At 37.5% G+C, this 17,516-nt stretch overlaps 1 protein-coding gene across 1 annotated transcript; it reads left to right on the top strand.

Moving 5' to 3' along the window:
- Positions 1 to 16,868, top strand: MINAR2 (membrane integral NOTCH2 associated receptor 2). The gene is made up of 3 exons (XM_060092622.1): positions 1 to 165; positions 13,010 to 13,237; positions 16,689 to 16,868. The coding sequence occupies exons 1-3, from the start codon at positions 1 to 3 to the stop codon at positions 16,866 to 16,868; spliced, it is 573 nt and encodes a 190-aa protein (XP_059948605.1).
- The last annotated feature ends 648 nt before the right edge of the window (positions 16,869 to 17,516 follow it).

The following is a 17,516-nucleotide window of genomic DNA, read 5'->3' on the forward strand; positions in this document are numbered from 1 at the left end:
ATGGATCTCTCCGTTTTGCCAAATAACAACCATCCTGACAAATTCCTGCAGCTTGACGTGAGGTCTTTAATGAGGAACTCAGCCCTTCTTCAGGCCAGTCTGGTGAGGTTTCCGGGAGGGAATTACCCTGCTGCACAGCACTGGCAAAACCTCATCTACTCACAGGTAAGATCTGGGAGCACATAAATATGTGGGCAGGGGCTTGCTTCTTTCTCATTATTGGCCATTTCATCATTTGTGCAAAAAGAAAGCTATAGGAAACGGAGTACAAAGTAGCTGCTCACACTTGCCATAGAAAAGGTCTTTCTCTCTTCCTTAACATAAGGAGACTTTCTCTGATCACTTTATAAATTCTGTGAATTTTCCCAGCCATTCGTTTTCCTCCAAGCACTAGCTTCTCAGCCTGTCATTTTAGATTTTGCCTAGCCCTCATTTTATACCTTCCCTTCAAATTTTTTCAAATCAATTACTACATTTGCAAATAAGGCTCTGGGGGGAACCCTACCTCTATCTTTTGGTTAGTCTAAGCATAAAACATCAGAAGCTTACATTGTGTGGGCTCATGCATGGCCTCTGAGAGAACTGAATCTTGCTTCTGCCTCATTTAGACTGACTCCCTTTCATCTCATGCAAAGGAGACTCAAACAGTGGAACAATGGCAACCTATGATGGAAAGAAAGAAAACAGAGAGAACTCTCCACCTGGGAAAGGTGCTGGCTATTATATTAGAGGTTCTTTTTTTTCCACAGGTGTCCATGTGGGCAAGACTTAACAATCAGCCTTCAAACCCAGACTTCATTTCTTGCTTGCTTCTTTTGCATCTTCCTTCTTTTTGCTAACCAAAGGAGAAGAATAAAACTGTGATGAGTTCCATGTGCTGAAATAAACATAAATAAACTTGACTGTTGCACAGCTCATGAAACAGGAATAATCTTTGTTTAAGATGTGAGGGCTAATGGGGTTAAGGGTTAGTCAATTTAGAAACAGGAAGAAGCATGTCATTTCAGAACAGATGTGACTGACCTGCAAACCCCTGCAAATCATTAAATCCTTTGGAGTGGCTCAAATTCCCTAAATAGAAATTTGTTTTCTTTTAAGAAACAGTTGCTACTCATGAGTCCTGGTGTAAAGTGACTCCTTTGTGGTGTGTTTGTGGGCTCCTCGGGACCTTTATCATGAGATCATTCAAAATCAAGTACACTTGGATGATTATGTAAGTGTTTCCTCCATCTATGAGGATTTTAATTTATTTCCATTGTAAGGCAGCCTATTATGAAAGCTAACTTTTCAAAAATTTTACATTCTTCCCTTTTGTAATCCTCAAAACCCATCCATACACACCTTTTTGGTGGTTGCTTTTTTTGTGTTTTGTTTAAGTTAAATGTGATGAAATTTCTCCTTTGTCTTATTGTTTATATCATGGAATAAAAAGATTCAAAACTCAATTCAGAGAACCTTGGCCCTCCTGTGCTATGAAGTTTAGTCTAAGAAAACATATCCAATAAATTCCTTTGAGGTTGGAACACATCGATTTAACATCTTTTGTTTAGTACTGGAGCTGACCTATTTCCTTCTTGTGGAACTTCACAGTTTAAAGCTCTGTTGAATGTTGTTCCTAAACCTGAATGAAATGCAAATTTTTAAAGGGCATCTCTTTCAACAGGCCCTGATGTGTTGATATAGTTATTCAGGGCAAACCAAGAAGGTAAAAATCTGCTTCATATGTCTTTGAATATGTTATTGGTAATTATAAACTATAGATAGACTTTATTAAGTTATACTTTTACCCTAAAATAAAATGTTAAATGACTGAATAAATATTTCAGTTCAATATACGACTGAAATAATGCTTGGAGAGAAGGAGTAAATCAATTACAAATTTAGTTAGTTGAGTAGGTGTGGCACAGATTATGAGTAAAAACAATTATATTCGCTACTTTAGATTGCAATATGTCAATAAGTAATTCTTCTGTCCTTGGCTGGATCTTAATATCCAGGAGTGATATATTCATTGGCAAAAAAAATAAATCTAAAAGAAATGAACGTATAAAAGTTTTAAGGGGGCTTCCCTTGTGGCGCAGTGGTTGAGAATCTGCCTGCCAATGCAAGGGACACGGGTTCAAGCCCTGGTCCAGGAAGATCCCACATGCTGCAGAGCAACTGAGCTCATGAGCCACAACTACTGAGCCTGCGCGTCTGGAGCCTGTGCTCCGCAACAAGAGAGGCCACGATAGTGAGAGGCCCATGCACCACGATGAAGAGTGGCCCCCGCTCTCTGCAACTAGAGAAAGCCCTCACACAGAAACAAAGACCCAACTCAGCCAAAAAATAATAATAATAGATTAATTAATTAATTTAAAAAAATGTTTTAAGTAGCTGTGGTGATACCTGGAATAAGGCACTGAATATATCAGGTGAATTTAGGTTTTAGGGATGCAGAAGGTGGTAGGCAGCTGTTAAATAGTTCATAATTTAAAACCCTCGCTCTGTTGGCTTAATGTCTCATTCTGCTGGGGAGACATTATGCCAAGTGGGAGAACGTTGAATAAAGAGATTTGAAACTTGGTTTCTTGTCTCAAATCCACAATAAACCAATTTGAGAGACATAAATTATGGCCCTTATTCAGTCCATGCCTTAGTATTTCCATTTGCAAAATTAGGATAATGTTCATTTTACATATTTCCTTAAAACTGAGAGCAAATAAAATAAGGTAAAAACAATTGACAGGGTTTCCTATAAGAGTATAAGAAATGTGTATCATCATCATCATCATCATCATCATTTGCCAGTATTCCAAAATGTGTTAAAATTACCCTATCATTAGAATTTGAAAAATAGCCAATAATACCACTTGCATTTTTCTGGATGCAAGGGGGTATATGAGCGTGTAGGTGTTAGAGGATGTAGTCAGTACATCTGTCAAGCTATGTGGCTAACTCAAGCAGTTAGATTTTATACTCCCATGAAATCCACACAAACTTCAGTTTTGTGTCAGCTTACCCTTTGGTCTCATACCCTCCATGTGCATGGTGTTTAGAATTCAGACTACCTCATGGAATGTCAAAGGACTTAGCCTACAAACATTGCCTTCAACGTTGGTAGTAACGCAACAGTTAAAACAAAGATCTCCTAGGGACTTGCCTGGCAGTCCTGTAGTTAAGACTCCGCACTTCACAGCAGGCACCACAGGTTTGATCCCTGGTCAGGGAACTAAGATCCTGCATGCCGTGTTGCATGGCCAAAAAAAACAAAAAACAAAACAGAGTACTGTATTTATATCCATGATTTATCTTTTAAGCTTTTTTAAAATTCACATTCCACCTTCAGAGGCAATTCTCTAAGCCATTTTACACAAACGGAAGCAATACCATACGTATAGAAAAGTAAGCACAGATGTCCTCAGGCACGCCAGTATCTCCAGACACTGTTCACTCCCTCTTTGTGGATACACAGGTCACCTGTATTTGCAGGGAGAGAGTACAAGCAAATATTTCTTGATTCCACTAGATTTATACTTCTTAAATTCTTTCAACTAGAGAAATAAAGAAGCTTCCTAATAAATTTCTTTTCAGTGCAATGAACAAACTTTTGCCAAAACCTAATGTTTCTGGTTGTTAAAATAATTTGGGGCATGTATCTGATGAAGGCATTTGGAATTATATCCCAAATATTTCTGCCAATCCCTTTATAAAACGAGGTAATAAAAGGAAAAAGCTGATTCTTTTTTTTTTGGTATAAATGATAAAACATGTTTTTTCAAATATTGTGGTGGGATTTTTTTTTTCTGATTAGCAGTTAGACTTCAGAATCTTTTCAGGTTAATCTATTTCTTATATCTTTTTCTGGCTTCCATCACATCTGTTTGAGAACCCAGGGGATTTCTGTACTAAACCTGTGAACTGGAACAAAAGACCAAGGGTAAGGAGGTTGCTCTTCGCTTGGTTTCTAGACAATGTCATTTACTGGGTGTATTTCCTAATCACCGTTCCTCACTTTTTTTTCAGTCTTATAACTCTTTTCCCCTTAAATTCTAATGTCTCTTCTTTCTATCTCAGTTTTTTTTTTTTGGTATATCATAACTGTATTTCACAATCTGTCTCTGAACACGTGTCATGCCTTCTCCTGGACTGTCTCTATTCCCAATACTCCATTTCCTATTTCAAAAAGAACAGCCTCCTATGTGCAATAGGCTCCCATTTTTAAGCTTATATTTGGGCAAATGTTATAGGACTTTTGAGGTACTTAATTTATTGTCTAGGAAGTAGATTGAGGAGCATCACTAAGCTACTCAGGCAATTATCAGGACATGATTTATCAAGTTATGCTAAATTTACACAGTTCACAAAATCTCCATTGGGGTCAGAAATTCACCCTTGGATGGTATGCTGCCAGAAGCATTACCCACTTTGTCCCATCACACTGCTCCCAGATGAGACCCAAATGCCCCTAGCACTGAAACTGTATTAAAAGCACTGTGTGTGTCACAGGAACACATGTGGGACTCCAGAGCCCTGGTTACATGGAGAGGAAGGCAGGAGAGGGGGTTAAAGAGAGATCTGGGTCAGACCAGGAAGGCTTCAGAGGGTGTTGTCTAGATTTTTCAATTTTATCCTGAAAATTTGGAGGGGTTGATGAAAAATTTTAAGCAAGAGGATCACATGATCAAATTTGTGTTTCATAAAGGTAACCATTCTAGCAATTTAGAAAACAGAATTATTGTGGTCAGTGGGGAGCTGCTTTCCAAGAAAAGTTGTCTGTGAGCTCATATGTGCAATATAAACGAAATGCCTTGTTTGCATTATGATTATGATAGGAATTACATTGTATGTGTAGACCAAACTGGGGAAATGGAAGTCTTTATGATCTTGATTCTCCCAGTTCATGAACATGGTATATATTTCCATTTATCATGCTCTTCGTATAGCCTTCAATTATGTCTTATAATTTTCCACATAGAAGTTTTGCATATAGTTGTAAGGTTTATATCTAAATACTGATAGTAATTACTGCTCTTAAGAATAGGACCTTTTAAATCATGTTTTATAATGAAGTATTACATATGCTATTGATTTTGAATCCAGAAATTGTATTAAAATCTATTTTACTTTGATGGTAAATATCCCTGTAGATAATCATGTCATCTACTGTTTTGTTTCATTATTTACAACCCTTATTCCTTTGATTTATTTATTTAATTTTTAGTGTATTGCTCAGAACTTTGCAATAACGTATGAATGTTTGTGATTACTGGCATCCTTGTATTAATTCTGAAACCAAGATAAATGCTTCTAATATTTGAACCATTAAGTAAACAGTGCCCTGGAAGTTTTGGGCAGACTCTCTTAGTTTAAGAAAGTTCCCTACGATTTCCATCTTGCTAGGAAATTTGCTCTAAATATGTTTAAATATTTTCCAAAATTTTTCAGAATGTACTGCAAACTTCTGTGTTGTTTCTTTCCTGATAATTGGTGAGTCGCATTAATCTTCGAATATTAAACCACCCTCCTGGTAAAACATCCTTTTCTGGTATAAATCTTTCCTATCCTAGTATAGAAAATATACATATTGTAGGATTCTGTTTAGCAATATTTTATTAATGATTTTTTAATTTATGTTTATAAGAGAAATTGGCCTATAAAAAATTACCTTTTCTTGGACTTCCCTGGTGGCACAGTGGTTGAGAGTCTGCCAGCCGATGCAGGGGACACGGGTTTGTGCCCTGGTCCAGGAGGATCCCACATGCTGCGGAGCGGCTGGGCCCGTGGGCCATGGCTGCTGGGCCTGCGCGTCCAGAGCCTGTGCTCCGCGACGGGAGAGGCCGCAGCGGTGAGAGGCCCGCATACCGCAAAAAACAAACAAACAAAAAAAATGACCTTTTCTTTTATCTACTGCCCTTGTCTGGAGTTTATACCAACTTCATAAAATGAGTTGGGGAGTATTCCTTGTTTTTCTATATTCCGGAGAAGTTCAACAAGATAGAAATGGGATAGAAGTAAGATAGAAATGATCTGTTTCAAGAATGTCTGAGCGCTGTTTACAACACTCATTCAGCCTGGTGTTCCTAAACCTGTGTATGGTTGGGGTCAATTTTAAACTATTGATTCGGTTAGTCAAATGATCACTGGTTTATTAACATTTCCTATTTTTTTCCTTAATTAAATTTTGTAAGTTATATTATGTGGGAAATAGCCCAATTGCATGTAAATTCTTAAAGTTACTCAGAGTATACTCCTATTACACTCCTTAATCTTTGCTATGTAACTTCTCATGCTCCTTTTACATTTCTAACATTGTGAGTTTGTATCTTTTTTTTTTTCCTGAGAAGTATTACCAAAGATATTTTTAATCGGTTTAGCCTTTTCAAAGAAATAGCTTTCAATATGGTTGATTCTCTTCGTTGTATATTTGGGTTATTTTTCTTCATCATATTTATTGATTTCTCCTTCTATCCTTATTATTTCATGTTGACTATTTTCTTAGATTTACTCTGCGGTTTCCTTTTAAGGCTTTGAATTAGATGTTTATTACTTCATTAATTTTCTCATTCTGCTTTTATAATGTGAGCATATATGCTTATAATACTCCCTCAAAAGCTATTTCAGCTCCAGTTTTCATTTTCATTCTGCCTAAGTTTTTTAATTCCCATCATTTATTTGAAATGTGTGTTTTAATTTCTACAAAATGTGGTAATTTACATTATCTTTTTGATATTAATGTCTAAATTTCTAATAAGTTGTCTGTGATCAAAGAGCATGATCTATATAATATTGAATGTTTGGAATTTCTTTTAGAGTCCAGGACATTACCAATTTTTGTAAATATTCAATGTATTTTTTAAATGAGTATTTTTAGTCATTGAATAATGACATCGATGTCTTTGATCAAATGTGTTGGTTTCATTGTTCAAACCCTCTTTATATTTAATAATGTTTTATCTGCTTGGTAAAAAATTATATGTATAAATTTCTCCTAGTTATCTCAAGTTTTGCTTTATATATTTGAGATTATTTTACTAGAGGCATACAAGTTTAGAAATATTATATTTTACTGATTATGCCATTTATTCATTTTCCACCAACACTTTCTTCACCTAACAAAGTCTTTTACCTGAAAGTTTATTTTGTCTGATATATATACTTTCTTAGTAGTTAGTCAGGCTAAATTATGTTGTGGAAACAAATATGCCCAAATTCTTAGTGACTTGACTCAATAAAATGTATCTGTCATTCACACAAGATCTGTTGTGGGTGGGAAAATTATCCTAGTGGCTTGCTTCCAAGTGGAACCCAGACTGTTCCTTTTTGAGTCTCTATTATATCAGAATTTTTATGATGCTTGTAGCTAGAAAAGAGAGAGAGACTAAGCCAAGGATCAGGGATTTTAGGGGTCAAGCCTATGTCCCAATCTAGCTGTTGTATGCCCATGAAGAAGAAATGGGTTTGCTGAGCACCTAGCCAGACTCTGCCACAGTCTATCATTCTGTTAAACATATATATACTTATATATTTCATCTTCCTACACACAGCATTCATCCTTCCCCAGAGGTACTAACACCAAAGTGATCCAGTCACTACATTTAGCAGATGTCCCAACCATATCATCCTATAATCTTTGTTGGAATAAGAATGGGATCGCTACAGTAATTCTTCCTTTCTGAAGGGAAAAATGACAGACGACAGACACTACCCAAAGTAATTCTGAGATTCCACTGAAAATAATGTGTGTGGGTCTCCTTCCTTGAAGGTGGGGAAGGTGGATTAGGCCATGATTCTGCTTTTTAGAAGACTTCCTGCTGCATTGTTCTCTAGGGTCCCCAGTCCTACCCACTAGGAAGCTGCCCCTTGTTCATCATTCTCTTTTGCCATATCAGAGTGGGCCCTCCCTTGAGGCTGTAGAAGCTTCAAAATTTACTCCTATTTATGGATATTTGGAGGCATAGGGTTATTGTTTTGTTTTATAATTTTGAACAATCAAAAGCTTTTAGGTCCAGGCTTGTGGTTTCTTTGGTGATACATATCTTCTAAAACTTAGTGTGAGCTATTTATTAATGTAATCATATCTATTTTGTTGCGGTCAGTTCTATAGGTCAATACACACATCTTAAGTTCTCTTAAGGCATAGCTCTCAAATAGGCTTTTTTTCTTTTATTTGGCTGCGTTGCGAGGGCTTCCTTCTGCTGTGTTGGGTCTTCGTTGTAGCTCTCGGGCCTCTCTCCTGTCACAGGCTTCTCTCTACCTGTGGGGCATGGGCTCCAGGGCACGTGGGCTCTGTAGTTTGTGGCACACAGGCTCTCTAGTTGAGATGCATGAACTCAGTAGTTGTGGTGCACGGGCTTAGTTGCCTCGCAGAATGTGGGATCTTAGTTCTTAGACCAGGGATCGAACCTGCATCCCCTGCATTGGAAGGCGGGTTCTTTACCGCTGGACCACCAGGGGAATCCGTCAAGTAGGCTTTAATGGTTTGCTTTTCTACCTCCATTTCTCCATCCTTTAACTCAATGACAAACACCTGGAAGCAGTCAGGAATAATAGTTTTGAAACCACACCCTAACAGGACCTTTACCCTGAGTCACTTCGTTCAGCTAAGGAGTTTGTTTTTATTTTTTAATGTTTCATTTGATTTTTCTATTTATTTATTTATTTATTCATTCATTCATTCATTTATGCCTGCATTGGGTCTCTGTTGCTGTGAGCGGGGGCTACTCTTTGTTGCGGTGTGCGGGCTTCTCATTGCAGTGGCTTCTCTTGTTGTGGAGCACAGGCTCTAGGGAGTGCAGGCTTCAGTAGTTGTGGCTCACAGGCTCTAGAGCGCAGACTCAGTAGTTGTGGCACGCAGGCCTAGCTGCTCCGCGACATGTGGGATCTTCCTGTACCAGGGATCGAACCCGTGTCCCCTGCATTGGTGGGCGGATTCTTAACCACTGCGCCACCAGGGAAGTCCCAGCTAAGAAGTTTTAATCCGCTTTTTTTTTTTTTTTACCTCAATCCATTCTTTTAAATGATTCTATATCTTAGTGTTTGAGGTCTATAAATAGTCAGATTTTTAACAATAGAAGGCATCAAATTTCCAGAGTTTCTCTACTCTCTTCTTGCAAACTATTCAGTTCTTTCTCTAATGTCATCTTTTTCTTGTATTACACCAGCACTGTGATCCTTGTACATAAATGCTCTGATTATTTATAATACCACTCATACAGCTACAGGGGATTAGATTCCAAATGACCACAGATGACACTTATACCAAACATTTTTCACTGTATTATGTGAATAACCATCAATCCGGCTTCCAATATCCCTTTCATCCCTTTCCACTTCTTGACTGCTAAGCCAATGCCCACATTTGTAGAATTTCAAGATATCACTTTCTGTATTAAGGAACGTAGGCTAGGCTACACTGTAGTGACAAAATATCTCTAACTAAAAAGAAGAAAAGCATTCTTGTGCATGTCTGAGGAAGGGCAGATGGGTTTGGGGATCAACTCTTTTCCATAGCAGTATGAAGTTCTTTCATCTTAAAGTTCTGCCATCTCACAGTCCTTGCTTACAGTGACACAGAAATGGAAAGTGAGGAAGAGTGAGCCAAAAATCTTGTTGGAGAATTCAGGGGCTTAGCTTGGAAGTGGTCTCTGTTACTTTTGTCCACACAGCATCAGAAGAGCTGTCCCCAGTTTAACTTCAAACAGCCTAATAAAGACAGTCATCCCTTGTACTCAGGAAGGCAAAACAAAATTGCTGAGTATTTAACCAGTCAAATACCAGCTCTTACTTCTTTATATTTGCCTGCTATATCTTTTTTTATACTTTCACTCTCATTTTTTCTGAGTCCTTATATTTTAGGTATTTCTCTTGTAAATATTATATAATTAAATTTAATTTTAAAAATCTGATATGACAGTCTGTCATTTAAATAGAGGGTTTAGTCTATTTACATTTAACATGATTATTTCAAATTTTTTTCTATTTTCCTAAGACTTTCTCCTCTATATTCTTTGTTTCAGGTTTCTTACCTTTTAGATTAATTTTCCTTTATCCTTTGTCTTCTGCTCTAACAATTTAGAAGCTATACATTCTTTCTCTATTTTTTAGTAATACTCTCACTGAAATGATTTCTTAAAATTTCCTAATTAAATATATCTGTTAAACTTTTAACTGTACAGTTCCAGTTTTCTCTTATCTTAAAACTCACAAATTAGTGGTTATTATTATTTCTATTTTACCATAAAATCAGTGCTTCCTTAGATTTCTGTATATATTTGTCAGTTTTTTCTTTTTTTTTTTTTCCTTTGTTTTGCCTAGCATTCCTTCTTGCCACTTAATCTTTCATTCTATTATCAGGTTTCTCCTTTTTTTTTCCCTTGCGGTACACGGGCCTCTCACCGCTGTGGCCTCTCCCGTCGCGGAGCACAGGCTCCGGACGCGCAGGCTCAGCAGCCATGGCTCACGGGCCCAGCCGCTCCACGGCATATGGGATCCTCCCAGACCGGGGCACGAACCCGTATCCCCTGCATCGGCAGGCGGACCCTCAACCACTGCGCCACCAGGGAGGCCCAGGTTTCTTCTTACTCAAGTACATTTTTTAGAGATTCCTTCTGTTTTGGCCTATTAATTGTATATTCTCAGTGTTTGTCTGTCTGAAGGTCTTCTATATCACTCTTTCTATTAAATGATAGCTTACTTATACATAAATGACATAAATAATGATTAAAGTGTATAAAGGGTAAATGGACAAAGTAATGGTTAATACAGAAGAGCCTAGGTAAGCTTTGAAGTGTTACTTTCCTTTAAGTATTTTTAAGAAGAAGTTATTTAAGAGCTTATATGAGTAAAATAATGGAATTACTGTTGAGTTTCCTTTTGTTAAATGTAGTCCATCTAGAATGTGGAGTGAAAAGTTAAACTCAAATACATGCTCTGTTTCCTTTCTTAAGAGATTTTGAAAAAATTTATCAAAATACAAAAGAACCTCAACAATGATTAGTATTTTCTATTTCTTCCATAAAATTCTTAATAAAGTTATTCTATTAATTTTCCCTTCACATGTCCTTCAGACATGAAATTGTCATGCAATGCAAAAATAAATGGCACCAAGTTCTAGGATGAACATCAAACATTCAAGAATATAGTTTAGAATTAAGGGCTTGAATGTTCTTTTAAAAATAGCTCTGATTATTTTTCTGTCTTATGTATATTAGTTTTTCAAGGTCTTTATACATTGTAATAGAAAGTATTATTTTTTCTTAACCCCCAAAACTGTATTTTTCTGATTTATAGAGCTTTCTTATTTAAGAAGCTCAAGGAATAGTCCAGCAGGCAAGAAAACTGACAAAGTCAATTTTTCAATGTCAGAAGAATTATTTCTTTTCAAAGATAATCAAAGATATCTAGCCTTGAAGAAAAAAACTTGAGTCAGAATTATGCTAAACTGAAACTATCTAAATTTTGTATCAAATTGTTTTTTCTCAATTCAGAAACATTTTTCATGAGGTCATCCATCTTAAGGATAAACACTAAGTCAAGATGATTTATTATTTCATTACAAACTTCAATATTATGGAATATAAATTGATTTTGAGCAGACCAACGACCTAATAAGTCAGAGATGATCTCCAAGTTGAAAGTCAGAGATGATCTCCAAGTTGATCACTAAGTATGTAAAAAATGTCTGGATTAAGAAAATTAGATAAACCTAAGGCCAAAGAGAATGTGAATGGTTTTATCTAGATGTTTTTTTGCCAGCCATTTCAGAAGGAAACTATATATAATATTAGTTCACAACTTAGCTTATATAAACACATATTTAATGTGACCTATATACCCCAATAGATGCTGAGGGAATCAGTGTATTAATGATTATAAATATAACTCAGAAAAATATTAATTGCTATTGAAACTTCTCTGTTTAAGAAGACTGAAATATGTGAAACACATTTATTGAAAAAATTCCTTTAAATTAATGAAATATGTCACCAGTTTTTAAGGGTTAAACCTAAGTGTTCCAAAAATTAACTTATGTGAAGTTCCTCTCCCGTGATGCCTCATCATAAATGAGACGTTACTATAAACTTTTTTTTCTTCTCAATTTTATTTGGCCAATGAACAAATTTTAATCTTAAATTTGTCTACCTTTGTGATAGTTTTGTAGTCATAAGAAAAAAAAGCAAAGTAAAAATATGAAGGTCATACCAGACACAGAAAAACCACCCTGTATGATTCCATTTATATAAATGAAACTGACATATGCTGTTATCCTACTGGTTATCCTTAGGGAGGGAGATGATAGTAACTGGAAGGCAGCATGAGGTGTGCTGGTAATGGATTGTTTCTTGATAGTATCTTGGGTTTATTTGGTATGTGAAAATTTATAATATACGCACTTTTATAATATATGCACTTTTCTACATATATATCATGCTTTAATAAAAAAAAAGTTTTTAAACATCTAAAAGTCAGAATTAGAGCCTTCCAATAGCCAGCTGGTCTGTAGCTACGTATAGGATTGCAATGCTAAGTTAGTCCAGTTCTCCAAGCTGCCTGAAATAAGAGTCCTAAGGGAGTTCCCATGAAAGCCAAGGCATATCTATAAAATGCCTTTTAATCTTGATTTTGCTGGATTAATACAGCAATGTTAATTTTTTTCAATCAGTCATGGAATGCACAAGTAGAAAGAAGTAAAATGTCAAATCTCAGTGCAAATAAGCTGGGGGAAAATGGCATTGTTTAGAATTCTACTATTTGAATTAAAGAACATTGTCCTTTCTCTGTTGTTATAAAATAACATTTTAATGAATGATTACTGAAACTCAACAAGATCACATGCAAAGAAATAACTCAATTAATGGTAGGATCCTAGGTCAAACTGGATCCTAGAATTCTTCCTTCATTCATTGTCCTAATCTGTTGGGCTTCCAGGCAGAATCAGCAAGCTTTCAGGTACAATTATTTCACGTTGCCTTCCTTGTCATCAGTGACTTATTGGTAAGACAAACTTTGTCACTGTGCCTCCTGACAGAGAGAGAAGAAGAATATTACTGCTCAACGAATGAGGAGATCCAGTGCGGAGGGTGCTGTGACCACAGAGAGCCCCCCTCCATCCCTGTCATCAGTTCTGAAGAATAACCCACTATATGGTGATGTGAGTTTGGAGGAAGCTATGGAAGAAAGAAAAAAGAATCCTTCATGGACCGTTGAGGAATATGACAAGCATTCCCTGCACACAAACCTCTCTGGGCATCTGAAGGTACCCAAGGCAAAGAATCAACTCCTTTAATTGACAAGGGAGATCAGTTAAATAATCCTAAAAGAAATGGGTACTGAGGTGAAAGGCACTCTCCACTAGGCACAAAATTTCCAGATTTCAGGTCATTTTGGCCTCTGGCTTCACTTTCTCTCTCCTAGTCAGTAGTTTTGTTTATTTATGTGTTTTGTGTTTTACAATTTCAGCAATTACCAGCATCTCTACAGTGTAGAGAGAAAGAAATGGTGTGACACAGAAGAAGGGTTTACCTGGAAGGTATCAGGTTTTGAAAGTTAATTTGCCAGATTAAGTACGTTTTCCTCTAGTTTTGTGATCATCTGTGTTCATGAATACTTAAGAGTTCCTTATTCTACATTTACTCAAAAATATTGACTAAATGCTCTGTCTTAGGCACTGTGCAAGGCAGTTCTCATCAAAGATCATTTTATTTCAAGCCTACTCAGTGATTTAAGATTGCAGATTTACATTTTGGACATTTTCCTGTGTCTCAGTAACAAAACAAAACAAAAACATTTCAACACAGGAAAAGTATGCAATGAACTCATTCACCCAGCTTAAACCCAATTCAAGTTTTTCTTTTTTTTCCCCCTGGTGTCACCCATCAAATAGAGGGTCTAGGAATACCTGCAAAGCAGGGAGAGAGGCCCTCTGTCTTCTGAGTGGACTGGATTCCTACCCAGCCTTGGCTTGCCTCTGCCCACCCTAGGGCCAGAAAGTTCTGACATTTTCCAAGTACACTTCCTTTAACAATGTATGTCTATTCTAAACCCCATACTTTAGTCACCTACAGATTTTTCCTGCTGAAGGGGACAGCATTATGTCCCTCTAAAGTCCTACACTTTTAAAAATCTCAAGTGTGCACTCCTTGAAATAATGTCCAAAGTCTTTGGAGTTTCTTAGTCTCCTAGTGGATTTAGTGTATCTCCTCCTTAATGTAGCCTCTTTTCCAGAGATGTTTCCATAACAGATGCTCCCCCCTAGCAACAATAATCTTGTGTTTTTTATCAGGAATCTAAAGATCAATACCTCTAGGAAATAACCTTCTGCAACTAGGAAAAAGTGTATTGATTTATTTAACAAACATTTCTTGACTGTATGCTAGAGCCTCTATTCTTTTCTTTGTTGTTTACATGAATGACAAAGGGACTATGAAGATGAATATGAATCTCCTGGCCCTCAAAATTTCATCTAACTGAGCAAAGTAACAATAACTCTAGACAGGACAGAGGAAATGACAAGACAGAGGAAGAGAATAGTGGATAGAGGATAGGAAGAATAGTGGAAAGTGCTCTGCAGATTCAGATGAGGACAAAGTCACACTGGATTAAAAGAAGCCCTTATGAAAAAGTTAATTTATGCTGGACTTGAAGAATGTGTACAATTCCAGAAGACATAGGTTGTTTGTATGAGTGGAGAGGCCCTCTTCTGTCAAAAGTGGCAAGCGAAAAGGCACATATGGAAGAGTATGAGAGAGTTTGTCAGAACAATAGGTAGTCCAGTTTTGCTGGAGCTAGTTTAAGTAATAGAATAATGGGCCGGGGGGTGGGGGGAAGCTAACAAACAGACTCAAAAAAAACCAAAAATTCAAATGTAAGGCTAAAGAAACTGAACATTATTGGCACTGAGGGATAATATTTTGTTGGACAATACCATGACTTATGCTTAGGAAGACTGAACGTGAATTGCTGGATGCATTGCTTTATGAAAACCAGGGCCAGCCCCCTCCCCACCCGTCCTCTACCTGTACACTCACCTCAGAGCAGAGGCCCGTCAGGTCAGAGGCTTGTATGCAGACCTCTTGATGCTATTTTGAGAGACGCTTCTGGAAGTCATGGCTTTTGTTTTTATTAGGATCTCTTCTTGACCTCATCATTTCAACTTCTTTCATCACCATCCCTACCCATATCTCCTAATTAGCAGACAGAGCCCCCAACCTAATTTCTGAAACCTTTTCAACTACTTTACAGGCCATGAAAGTTCCATGTGCTTTTGGCCACTCCCATTTTTCTAAATTAATAACTTTATGAATAAGAAAGGAGAAAAGAAGCCCATATTTAGTTACAAAGGCAAGCTATAGGCAGAATGTAAGAAAGGATAGTCTCCATTATGGAAGTTCTTACTGAAGAATGAGGCCTTAAACTTGCAGGCAAAGTGCAGGCCTCTGATTAGGACACAGACACAAATGAAGGATAAGAGTGAAGTAGGCAAGGGTTTTTAAATCACCTATCCTTTTGCACAGGTCATCCAAATTTTATTTTAATGTTTTCGCTTTTCTAAGACTGGGAAGTTGAACCTAGTAGTGATGTGATGGAAGAGTTATATTGCCATCACCAGAATCCACCCAGCTTCCCTTCCTCTTTTAGCAGTCTGAAGCTAGTTCATTACCCTTGTGTCCAGCCATGGAAACTGTCTGACTTTAAGTCCACTGAGCCTAGAGAGGCAGAGAGAGGGTGGGCAGCCCAGCTACAAGCCATTGCAATACTCCAAATGAGAAATAATAAGGCCTGAAGTGGGTTTATGAAAATAGAGATTCAGCATTCACCATAAATTTGTTGTATGTCTACTAGATGCCAGGTATAGACACTGAATCATTAGCACTGAAAAACAGCAGGAGAAAATAGGAGGGAAAAAATATCTATATGTGTGTGTATATATATGTTTTAGATGTATAGACAGTAGAGTTTGCAGATGATTCATTGGACATAGGAGATGAAATTGAGTTGAAGACAATTTCTCAGGGTTGAATGGGAGACAAGGCCAGTGAAAGAATCAGAGACATGGGGACTAGGAGGTGATGTGGGAAAGGATATACTGGGTCCTTTCTCCAGAAGGTCAAACAGTGCCAGAGTTTCTGCATGCCAACATGCTGTATTCCGCTACAAGGAAGACCAGAAGATTGAGAAGCATGGAAAAGACTCTTTACTCTTGGTCTTACTCCTCCTTCCATGGAAGTCATCTTCTGGATTTACTGAAAAACTCAGCAAACATCTTTATCCCTATTATGCTAACAAAATCAAACCCCCAAGGCTCCGCTAAGGCAAGGAATTTTCATTTTATTTCAACTCACTAAACTGATTGACACACAGTATCTATGAGTTGTAAGGGACACAAAATTAGCGAAAAGATGACAGAAACACTCTTGTGTTTCTGACCCTGCAATGTGAGCAATTTATTCAGTAAGCCATGCAGACTACCTAATGAATTCTCATGCAGACCTACAGGTTGAAGCTGAGGATTCCTGGTCAGCCAGGAGGCTGTAACTACATGTTCCTGCTATTCAGGGAAGCCTAGCCTCTCTTATTTGAGCAGTGACACTTAAACCTCACTTAGGAGAGTGTGAATATGGACGTAAAGTACCTATACGGTCTTGTTCTGCAATCTCATTGAGTCTGTAACACTGACTGATCCTATTCTTCGTGTAATTTTCTTTTAGGAAAATCCTAATGACCTACGGTTTTGGTTGGGAGACATGTACACACCCGGTTTTGATACCTTACTGAAAAAGGAAGAAGAGCAAGAGAAGCATTCAAAATATTGTCGTATAGGTCTGATTTTGCTCCTCATTGCCTGCGTCTTGGTTTCCATAGTAACTGTTAGCACTTTTTTCACCTAAAGAAACTGCCACAGACACAGTAACATTTCTTTAAAATCTTTCTAAATAAACATTTGCAGAAAAACTTGTTTATGGAGTGTGAATGTATTGTTGATGGTTCAGTCAGATGTAATTGTCTCGTAGGATGCAAACGTTGTTTGAGATATGCTAACTTTCTCTATTTTGTCCTATGAAACCTTGGTAAGAATCCCAGCCTGAGCTTTGTCCTTTGAGAAGCAAGAATTCTGGGGATCGTAACCACTGAAAAGTTAATACAGACAACCAAACTTAAACACTTTGATAGCGAACAAAACAGCACCAGCAACTGTCAGCAGCTTTGTCCTAATGCTTACACTATATTCACCTCGTTTTTATTTCTTTTTTTTTTTTTTTTTTAGTTATGCGGGCCTCTCACTGCTGTGGCCTCTCCCGTTGCGGAGCACAGGCTCCGGACGCGCAGGCTCAGCGGCCATGGCTCACGGGCCCAGCCGCTCCGCGGCACGTGGGATCTTCCCGGACCGGGGCACGAACCCGTGTCCCCTGAATCGGCAGGCGGATTCTCAACCACTGCGCCACCAGGGAAGCCCTTTATTTCTTTTTTGATTATCATTTTTTATTGGAGTATAATTGCTTTACAATGTTGTGTTAGTTTCTGCTGTACAATGAAGT

Source organism: Mesoplodon densirostris, chromosome 3, assembly GCF_025265405.1.
Source record: "Mesoplodon densirostris isolate mMesDen1 chromosome 3, mMesDen1 primary haplotype, whole genome shotgun sequence".
NCBI classification, from domain to species: domain Eukaryota; kingdom Metazoa; phylum Chordata; class Mammalia; order Artiodactyla; family Ziphiidae; genus Mesoplodon; species Mesoplodon densirostris.